The 10938-nt window shown below is 38.7% G+C and overlaps 2 protein-coding genes across 4 annotated transcripts; one reads left to right on the top strand and one right to left on the bottom strand.

The window, feature by feature from the left end:
* Positions 1 to 484: 484 nt before the first annotated feature.
* LOC133865730 (serine--tRNA ligase, chloroplastic/mitochondrial) lies at positions 485 to 5395 on the bottom strand. Of its 3 annotated transcripts, XM_062302179.1 has the most exons (10): positions 5092 to 5395; positions 4829 to 4977; positions 4271 to 4364; positions 4037 to 4185; positions 3843 to 3935; positions 3256 to 3435; positions 2718 to 2884; positions 1213 to 1347; positions 1038 to 1131; positions 485 to 912 (listed from the first exon to the last, which is right to left on the bottom strand). In XM_062302179.1, exons 1-10 carry the CDS (start codon positions 5315 to 5317, stop codon positions 637 to 639), a joined length of 1563 nt encoding a protein of 520 aa, XP_062158163.1. In that variant the 5' UTR covers positions 5318 to 5395; the 3' UTR covers positions 485 to 636. The 3 variants fall into 3 exon arrangements, with proteins under 3 accessions (XP_062158163.1, XP_062158164.1, XP_062158165.1); XM_062302180.1 differs by lacking the exon at positions 5092 to 5395 and having other exon boundaries at positions 4271 to 4371; positions 4829 to 4968; XM_062302181.1 differs by lacking the exon at positions 5092 to 5395 and having other exon boundaries at positions 4271 to 4371; positions 4754 to 4881.
* Positions 5396 to 5644: 249 nt separating this feature from the next.
* LOC133865731 (histone H3.3) lies at positions 5645 to 6888 on the top strand. Its single transcript, XM_062302183.1, has 4 exons — positions 5645 to 5804; positions 6164 to 6235; positions 6316 to 6392; positions 6495 to 6888. Exons 2-4 carry the CDS (start codon positions 6164 to 6166, stop codon positions 6754 to 6756), a joined length of 411 nt encoding a protein of 136 aa, XP_062158167.1. The 5' UTR covers positions 5645 to 5804; the 3' UTR covers positions 6757 to 6888.
* Positions 6889 to 10938: the final 4050 nt, after the last annotated feature.

A 10938-nucleotide genomic window follows, 5' to 3' on the forward strand; every position in this document is an offset into this window, starting at 1 on the left:
AAAAATAGATAGAAGTCTTAAATTTAAAATCTTCGAAAACTCGAATATTAAATTAACCCAATTGAAAGCTAAGGTCTAAAAGGGAATTAAAAAAATTACAGGTGTTTTTTTTCTTCCCCTTCAATATTTTTGATAATTTCAATATATCAACCCATAAAGTCGATGTATTTCTTTTTTTTTTTTTTTTTTTTTTTTTTTTTTTTTTTTTTAAAGTTTGCAAAATTCGAATTTTTTCAAAATTTTTGTCGATTATGGTCCATGTTTTGAGGTTAAATCCGATATATCAACTTACATATTTCTAAATAATATTTTAAGACATCAAAATCTTGGTGATATTTTAAACTACGTTGCCAGGAGCTGTGGATCAATTACTGTTTGGTATTCGACATACTTCCGCCAGAATTAGAGACGATTGCATCTACAAACCATTACGAGTGAGCATGCATATCATTATATAGCAGGTGGTACTTGTTTCAAGCAAACATTCCGAAAAGGAGGATTCTCTTCTTTTCTTTTCTTTTTGTCACTTTATATTTTCTCTTTTTACTGGCTACATTTGTTAACTCGCAAAAGTTACCAGCAAAAGACGATCCTACAACTACAATACATGAATCAAAAAATAACCTTTCCATCATCCTATCCGGATTTAGGAGCTATAATCCCAAGCCCACCCATGAAGGGCCTCAATGGCTCAGGGATAATAACAGAGCCGTCTTCTTGCTGGTAATTCTCAAGCAAGCAAACAATCATCCGTGGCACTGCACAGGCAGTCGCATTTAATGTGTGAACAAACTTTGGCGGAGCAAGGTTTCCTTTACCCCTTTTAGGGATATTCGATGACGGTTCTGATGGGCGATACCGGATTCCCAGTCGTCGACTTTGATAGTCTGTACAATTTGATGCACTTGATATCTGTTCATCATATTACATCTTTTGTGAGATTTAATAAATAGCTAATTAGTGGTACCCTTATCTCACATATTCTTGCTTTTCTCAATAAGCAACAGCATTTTCAGTGAGGGAGAGTAAATCCATACCTCGCCAAATCGTTCTAAACCAGGCATCCATGCCTCCACGTCAAATTTACGATAAGCAGGTGCACCTAAATCCCCTGATGCCATATCCAAAGTTCTGCAAAGAAATTCAAAATTACCATATGATTAGTTAGTACAACCATTTTACAAATTAATAAAGGCTGTTGAAAGTCCTTACTTATAGTGCAGTCCAAGTGATGCAAAGAGGTCTTCTTCAATTTTAATCAGCTCCTCATGATAGGATTCGCTCTCCTCTGGTCGGCAAAAGATAAACATCTCCACCTTGCTGAACTGGTGGACTCGATATAGCCCCCTGCCCAGTATTTCCAACAGCTTATCATAAGACTCGATATAGCAATTATAAAGAGCACGACTTATACCTGAACCCTAAGATCACCAACCATCCTTCCAAAGGACTATAGCGGATATATGGCATAAGTTTAGTGACAATATGGAGACAATGTAATGTTTTTTCAAGCACAAAGCATGAAAAGCAAATGATTTTGGACCACTTTTTTTAAAAAGCTTACAAAAGACACTAAAAGATTTCTAGTTTATTAGATGACATAACAAAACTAAAAGGTCAAAGACATCAGATCATGCCAAATCTTTAAATTGCACATTATCTATCATGGAACACATTTATTGTTTGGTTTCAATCCATATCAAACAAAAGCTGATGCCTTAATAACAGACAATCATGGTCACCAAACCCTGATGGCTTCATCAGGTCTCTCTCAACCCTGCAGTGAGCAGGGTCAGAAATATATAATGCATGGTTGTTACACAGAATGGCAGTAGCTGTACTACACCCAATTCTACAGTGTAAACCAGGAACTCTAACAGATTTTTCATTTTCTTTTCTTCTTCTTATATATATATATAAGTAATTGGCCCCAAGGGGAGGAGCACTCTACTAGATTTGTATTTGAGTTCCCATTTTTGGGGTATGGTAGATTCATATTGAGCTTGTTTTGGAGTCATTGATTTGGATATTCTGCCCATTCACAGCTGAGGATATTCTGCCTCCTCACAGCAGTCTAGATTTTGGGATTCTGTTTTGAATTTGGAGATGCGTGCATACCTGTGGTATTTATTGTATTTGATGGTTTTTCATAATGTCATTTGGAGAGAATTTTGTATGCTCTGAAAATTAAGAAGTAGAATGTACAGGTTTAATTTTGGTTCGTGTTAATATCTGGCTAAGCTTGGAATTTGACATGCCACTCATGTATGCAAATCCGGATTAGGGTTTTGAATTGTGACAGTTGTGGTATCATGACTTTGATGTTCATTGTTTCAAACAAGGCTATTTCTTCAGCACTGGATCGAAGAAAAGTTAAAAACATTATCATACTTGTCATGTCAGCATATTTCAATGCTTATGGGCATAGAATGTTGGCAGCACCTTGCACCTTTAACAGTGTAATGTGAGTATTTCATAAATATTAACTAAAATATTGGATCATATCTCAATATCAAATGGAACAAGTGATTTGCAATCAAAACTTGGTGAAATAGTTAGGCTACTGTATTGTTGTTGGGACAGTTGCATTCAGTTGAGGATTTATGATCAAATGATTTAGTAGAGGCATTATTTAAGTGCACAGAAGATAGTGAGAACAGAAAATGCTGAAATGAAATTTCAAGGTAGCTAATAAGAGAAGTATGCTAACAATTTACCTTGTTGCTGTGCCTGCAGCACCAGCTTCAGTTCTGAAGCAATGGGAAAATGCCGCATACTTCAACGGTAACAATGACTCAGCAAGCATAGAATCCATATGAATTCCCCCCACTGGAATCTCTGCAGTGCCAATGAGGCACTGGTCACTATTTTCAATAGAATAAACCTAATGAATGTTTGGCAAGAGTATTAGCAAGTCTATACATCAATTACAATGAACTTAAACTATCCCAAATCTCAGAAAATTAAGTTGCCCTTTCTTCAACAAAAAACACTTAAAAAAAATGAAAGACTGGCCTACATATAAGAAGAAATACACAGGTTTAACACCTCAAGTGCGATTCTCGCCAATTTAAGCCCAAACCAATTCATAGGTTTAGCTGACCTCAAAACTTGTTCAATTTTTCAAAACAATTAAAAGATAAAGTTTGTCATCAACTTAATATCTGATGGCCCACCACATGAAGCCCAAGATTGAAGACAACACACTAAGGCAGCATTTTCATATCTGGACAAAGGAATAAAAAGCATACAAACCTGGGTATTTGCTCCACGAGGTTGGAAACCACATTTTTCAACAACAGAAGACCTTACGATCTCTGGAGTTGTCAAAGGTGTGAAGCCCTTCTTCATGACTTCTGAGAGTGTCCAATTAATAAGGGCCATTTCTAACATAACTGCTTCATTCTTCAGGTAGTAGAATTTTGATCCACTGACCTGTACACAAAAAGCAGAATATTAGATACTGATTAGAAAGAAAACCAACCATGAAGTGGTCCAAAGCTAACAAACCCAATTATTTGGGACTTAGAATTCCAGATTTGGTATAAAGACAACCTAAATTGTGGACAAAATTTTCAAATTTATCCAAGAACTGTAAAGTTGATTCATACATGAATTAGACCAGTGGTTCTGTAATTAGATATTGATGGAGCCACACCAAGACTAACAAGCCTCGGTCCCAACTAAATGTCAATAGAGATCAGGTCAACATTGAACTCACTTTGGCCATCTTAATTTACCAGATAACAGTATGGAATAGACTCTAAACATTCAAATAAAAACCCTATAGCAACAAACTAAGAGAAACACATAATACCTTATAGATTAAACAGAAAGAGTACCTCAGCAGCAGCATCGAAATCAAAAAGATCAAGTTCCTTCCCCAGTTGAAGGTGATCCTTGACAGGGAAGCTAAACTGGGGTGGGTTACCAACCTACAAAAGCAAATAGAAAATAAGAAAAGTAAGCTTTATGAGGCTGGACTACAACATGCATCCCTTCTTAGACAGAGAATGAGTCAAAAGAAACTAGATACCGTCTTTCTTATCACAGAACAGTCCTCTCCTCCAATCGGAACATCAGGATGAGTTATATTTGGAATACACTGCGCTTCCTGCTGAAGCTCGTCAGTAAGTTTAAGCAGGTCTTCTTCCAAGGTAACAAGTCCTTCCTTCAGATTCTTTCCTATATGCATAAATAAAATAGGTCTAAAGAATACATTTGAAATCAGAGCAACGCTATATGAATAATATAGTATTCCCGCTAATACCTTCCTCTATGAGTCTCTGACGCTCGGATGGTTCTAGTTTCCCTTTCATCTTGTTTGCCACCACATTCCTTTCTCCCCGAAGCCGCTCAACTTCCTGCTATCTGTGAGTAACAATTAGCAATGAAAATTGAGCAGAAAACAGTTTGAACTCTTCCTATTGTCATCGTACTTTAGATACAATCTTAACAAAGAACCCATGTACATTATAGCTCAAAGCACCACCCACTTGGACTCTAAATCAAAATTCGCAACCAAAACTATATCAAAAGGCTCTATTTATCCTCCATACGTTTACTATACTACTATTACAGCAACATACTAAGCAACAAAGGAGATGGGAATTATAAAAAGCTAATTTTTGAACACAACGTGTTACAATTCACATTAGGTGAGTGGAGGTGAAGGCGTTACATGGTGCTAAGTCTCATTCCTTACCAGGTGAAACTAGACGTTATAAGTAATTTTAGGAAAGTTCAATTGTACCTTTGATTAGTCCAAATTTAGAGCTTTTCTGTGTCGTGATCTTTCGAAATTCTAAAGACAAAAGGCGAATATAACCTTTTGAAGATTGGACATTTGGTCATAGAGTTGAAGCACAGCTTCCAAATTAGCAATGGAGTTCCTGTTCTTTATGTTGGCAGCAATCGCATCCTTGTTCTCCCTTATCCACTTGAAATCTATCGCTGCTTTCCACTGAGGTTTCGCAACTTGGTCACCAAAAACACACTCAAAATCAAAATCAACCATAACAACCTAGTAAAACTGAAACAGTTCAAAAGCTCTGTTTCGCTGCTAAGAATGGCGAAGTTTGAACCACTCACCCTTTTCCCCTGGAGGCGTCGCGGTCTGGAAGGCCATGGCCGGGGCCGAGAGAGCTCTGGCGAGGACTGGAAATGGGGGCCTCCGAGCACGGGCAATGCGGGAATGGAAGAACAAGTCTAGGGTTAGGGTTTTCGGCTGTGCGAAGCGCGAAGAAGACAATGTCGGAATTGAAGCGAGCTTCAGGGTTTGTAAGGTCGTCCCGCTCACACACCATTGCAAACCCATTTCCTCTGCTTCGGGAAATCTCCGGTAAAGAGAGCGAGCTTCAGACGTCTATATATGTTAGGCCCATTTATCCTCAAACAACTCCTTTTTGTGGCAAACGAAAAAGAAAGAGAATAATCAGCTGCTTTACGAAATAGTGCAATTGCTTTCACCAGCTAATGATTGCGAGACACGTGTTAACTTCTTGGTGTTTCAATTCAGGCCTTAAACGGCGGGAGGGAAGGAACTTACAATCCGAAGCGCAGTCGAATATGCAGATCTTAGCCGTTCATTGAGGACATAAGAAACACAATGGCACCAACGTTTGACCGTCCGATCGAGCACCCGGAAAACACGACAGAAGTGCCTGTGAACCGGCCCTATATAAAGGGGTACGACCTTCCGTTCTTCTCACACTGCTTCTGTCTCTGCGATTAGAGCTTTCCTTTCTCTCCGATTGTCAGTCAATTCTTTTGCAGCTGTTTCGTCCCACGCACGCAACTTCGAGGTAAAGCAATCGTGTCTCTCTTTCTTTTCTCTTTTCTCTCTCGCTGTTTCCTCTGCTTTTTGTTTTGTTCTTTGTCTCTTCGAGTTTTCAAGAATTGCTTGCCTGCTTTGGTGATTAGGGTTAGGGTTTACATTATTTGAGGATTTTGCTTGGGGTTTTCTTCGTAGTAGATGTAGTTTCTCGCTCAGCCTTAGATTTTTATTTGCTGGTTTGTTTTGATGTTCGTTCCCTCACCCGGACTTTTTCCCCAAAGTTTTTCGAAATTAGGGTTTTATGGCGGTCGTTACTTCATGAATATCTGATTGCGAATATAAGAATTAGATGTAAAAGATTGTAACTTGGAGCGCTTGATTTTACAGATGGCCCGTACAAAGCAGACTGCCCGCAAGTCCACTGGTGGCAAGGCTCCTAGGAAACAGCTCGCTACCAAGGTTTGTTTGAATGCTTTTGGGTTTTCCTGTTTGTTCGTTGTTCGTTTTCTGAACAAATTTTTTTTTGTGAATTGTTTCAGGCTGCTCGCAAATCAGCCCCGACTACGGGAGGGGTGAAGAAGCCCCACAGATACCGCCCCGGAACTGTTGCTCTTCGGTAAGTTATCGTTCTTTTTATGGGTTTCCTCGCAAGCATCGTGACAATGGATTTCAAGTTTCGTGGGTGTTAATTGCGGTGTGTATTGTATATATGATGCAGAGAAATCCGCAAGTACCAGAAGAGTACCGAACTTCTGATCAGGAAGCTCCCATTCCAGAGGCTGGTCCGTGAGATTGCTCAGGATTTCAAGACTGACCTGCGTTTCCAGAGCCACGCGGTCCTGGCGTTGCAGGAGGCGGCGGAGGCGTACCTGGTTGGTTTGTTCGAAGACACTAACCTCTGTGCCATCCATGCCAAGCGCGTTACCATCATGCCCAAGGACATTCAACTTGCTAGGAGGATCAGGGGCGAGAGGGCTTAAGGAGGATTTGTCTGTTTGCTACTACTAGCTAGGGTTCTCATTTTGTTCACTTGTATTAACTTGGGTTGCTTTTGTTCTGTGTTTCCAAGGGATTTAGTGTCAATGACAATGATGAATCGTTTCTGATCTCAATGAATGATTTTTTTTTTATTTTTTTATTTTTTTATTTTTTATTTTTTTTTTTCTTTTTATCGGCAGATGAACGATTTTGTTAAACAAAGTATGGTTCTTTTTTAACAAAATTTTACGAGAAAATCTTCTGTCAAGCTAAGATTAATATGATATTTCTATGAGTGGGAAGACTAAATTGGTTTGTCCCTTCTTCCTTGTGATTGGAGAAAAATGTCATGGCAAAGCAATAATAGCAGGAAAAATTCAAAAGAAGAGCAACTAAACGACCATGAAAGAAAAGATCTATTTAGTGAAACAGCATAATTTTTAAGAACTTGGAAAGCAAATATAATTCTAGTCAGTTGGCACCGCAATTAAGGTTTTGCCGTTTGTACCTACAACTAACACAATAAGACGTAGTATGCAAGAGGTCAACTGTCTTTTAAGTAGATTTAAGTATAGGGGCAAATCAATCATTGAATATGTGAGATCACGTGTTAATTCCATGGGATTAACATGTGATCTCACAAATTTAATGATGGTCATCATGAATTTATAGAAGAGATGGATAAAAGATAGGCAATAGATAGATGTGTAAAATCTATTTTTTTTTTTGATAAGTAATGTGTAAAATTTCTCTTAAAAGATATCATATCACTTTATAAGATTTGAATGGTTATTGAATAATTTTTTCGGTTTCTTAAATTTTTAACGGTGCTGAGTCGTGGTCATTAAGCTTTGTTATGTATAATAAAAAGAGATGTGACCAAATGATCTAGCTAGGTTGCCACATCATTGACACGTTTGTTGTTGGATAGAGGTGTACAAGCAGTTATGGTTACGATTATTTTCTCTTAACTGCGACCGCTTTAGGCGGTTATCACTTTTAATAAACCATAACTGCTCTGCTAGGGCCGATTAGCGATTAACCGGAAGTTATGTGGTTATTGAAAGCCAAAAAGCAACAACTAAAAATAACCGCTAACCGTCCATAACTGCTAACCGTATAACCGCAAAACCGTTAAAACCGTCTAAAAAACCCGTAACCGGTAACCACCCTACAAAGGCGGTTAGCGGTTCCTTTGTTATTATATATATATATTTTATATAAATGAAACACGCCACCAACTGCGGTTAGATTTCCTAAGACTAACCTTCACCCTCCTTTCTCATTAAATGGTCCCAATTCCCAAGTGCTTCACATTTCTCAAGTATTAGATTTTTCTTACCTAATCTCAACTGTCCAACCCTTCCGCCACATTAACTATCGCCAACTACTCAGTAACGTGTCATGCATTAAGCCCCTCTAGAACCGCGCTCTTCATCCTTATCCGTCCGATCTATGGGTTTGAATCAAACCGTTCATTGCCCTTAGTAATTTTCGCCCCTCTTTCAGACTCTTCATTTCTCAAGTTTCCAATCAAATCCCTAACTTCTCTCTCTGATAGCAGATTGTGAAAGCGGAAAAGAAGAGCCAGTGACCATGAACCAGGTCGCCATGAGCCCCATCAACACTGTCTTCAGTGAGATTTGAATATTTTTTTTGATAAGTTCTTAGATCTAAATATTTGTGCCTTGATTTGTTATTCTAGGTCTTAGATTTGAATGTTTGTGGTTGACGATATAAAATCTGCTATTTTTTTTTGTATGATCGGCAATCGACAAGCAGTAAAAAGGGCCGGAATTTTTTTTTAAAAAATAAAACCGGTTGCAGGTTGCCGGACAATCGGCGGTTATGAAATAACCGCCAACCCTATAGGCGGTTGGCGGAGGCGGTTTCCATATTTTTGATAACCGCTAGGCGGTTACGGTTAGCGGTTTTGGCCAATAACCATTAACCGGAACCGCCTTTTCACCCCTACATATTTTATACTATTTGAGTCTGTTTTAGTGTTTCAAACATTAGAATCCATGGACTTAAGTATTAACAATAATAAAACATAGCCTAATGACAATAATAAATTTGGCCATCCTTTATCTAAATCATTTAACTAACCATAAAATTAACCCCTTCCTCCTCCCCCCCCCCCCCCCCCCCCCCCAAAAAAAAAGTGATTGAAAAACATATGAAAGTTGGGTCCCATGTTTATTTTTACAAACCTGAAATATGTTTGACTATTGAAAAAATCACTAGCAACACTAAAACCGCTATATAATTATTTTTAATATATATTATATATAAGAGTATGTGGTTTGCAGTTACTAACCGCTTTTGCATATCCCTAAAACCGCTAATAGTAACTGCTCTAGGCGGTTTTGCAGTTATTAGTTGTTAATAACCACTTTGATTGTATACACCTATTGCTGGAGACCCACCACGAAGTTTATTTGAATTTGTGACTGTAATACCCAAACATTTAATTTGCGATAAGTATGCTTTAATTGGTATAATTAAGTATGGAGATTGTTAAAAGTGTTTAGAGGTAGAGTTTTTGAACTTTTAAGATTTTTTTTGTGAAGGCCGAATGTTCGAGTGGGACATTGAATGCTCGATGATGAGTGTTTGAGTTGGATCTAGAACGATCGAATGTGACGTAAAACGTTCGAGTTGGATCTCGAATGATCGAGTGGGATGCCGAACGTTCGACGTTGGATCCCGAATGTTCGATGCGTGTCTGGAAGTATTTTTTTTAAAAAAAACCTTGGATAACTCAGTCCTATTGCACGACCATGAGAGGTCTATAAATTCATCCTTACTTCCAACCCTCCCATTTTGGTTGCCCTTTTTACCTCAAAACCCTAGAGTGAGAAAGAGAAGAAGGTTTGGGAGAGAGAATGCAGATATCTTGGGTTTATTCCTTTCGAGAGGTAACATCATAACTGTTAGTATTTTATATTGGCAACATTCTGGTTGACAAAAATACTTTATGTAAAGGTTGCATTTTAACAAAATATCGGTTCTATTCAGACTCTTCAAGTAATATGGACAATGTCTCAATTCATGCCATGTGTCTAGTCACAAGATTTTAGAAGATGTCCATGAAGATTCCATGCAATTTCCAAGTCAGAACAGTCGGTTCCTGTGCAACCGTCTGGACAGGCCTTTGAAGACGTCCGGACGCCCCGTAGTGTTTAGAAGCTTCAGTCGTTGCGGCTCTCCGGATGCTAGGTCAAGCTACTCCGAGTTCTACACGGATTTGGATTTCACAAGACACTATTTGGGAGGTTTTGCCAGACGTCCGAACGATGTGGCAACACGTCCAGACGCTACCTAGTATTCCAGAATATTCTGGGTCTCCTTTATGGATGCGGAAAGGAGTGACAGCGTTGACGGTTCGAACGCTCGGTTAAGCCGTCTGGACGCGGTCCTGTTTTGGGAAGAATATCGCTATTCTGGAAAGGCGGTCTCAGAAGACCGTCTGGACGCAGCTAAATGACCGCCCGGACGCTACTCGCTAGAGTCTGAATTTGATCAGAATTAGGATTTCTGTAAGCCTATAAATAGATGGTTCTAGACTTGTATCTAGTAAGAATTCAATATAGAATTCCATAGTGCTTAGAGAGGGTGTTTAAGGAAATTGAAGATCCGCTAGCCCTCTAGCCGTTGCCAGTGTGTGCTTAACTGTTCGTGTGAAGTCTATCTTAGGGGTTGGCCCTAAGGTAAATGATTCCATTAAAGACCCCTTCAAGTAGGAGACTTGATTGGGAAACGTTCACGATGGGTTTCGTGTCAGAGTCATAGGGACTATCGCTGCATTGGAGTATGTGAGTGTTAATTTCTATATACTAGCTTTGTCTTTTGAATAGTGGATATCCTGTGTTTGGCTGCCCCAGAGTGATTTTTCTCTTAATTGAGTTTCCACTTTGTCAACAAAATATTTGTCTCTTTTAAATTCCGCAATTTAAATATTTTGTTGCACACTATCACACACTTGGTAAATTAGAAGTCAAATTTATTTTTCAATAACCTTTTAACTTGATGACCCAGAGCAGCGTTGAGCAATGCTCTCTGGTACACTCTGGTTAAGATTTAATTATTGAGTGTGATCTCTTGACTTCTACTTCTCTTCTTTTATTTTTATCATGTCTCAAAATCTTAATTCTGTTCCGCCCTTTGATGGGACGAACTAT

This window comes from Alnus glutinosa, chromosome 4 (genome assembly GCF_958979055.1).
Source record: "Alnus glutinosa chromosome 4, dhAlnGlut1.1, whole genome shotgun sequence".
Lineage (NCBI taxonomy): Eukaryota > Viridiplantae > Streptophyta > Magnoliopsida > Fagales > Betulaceae > Alnus > Alnus glutinosa.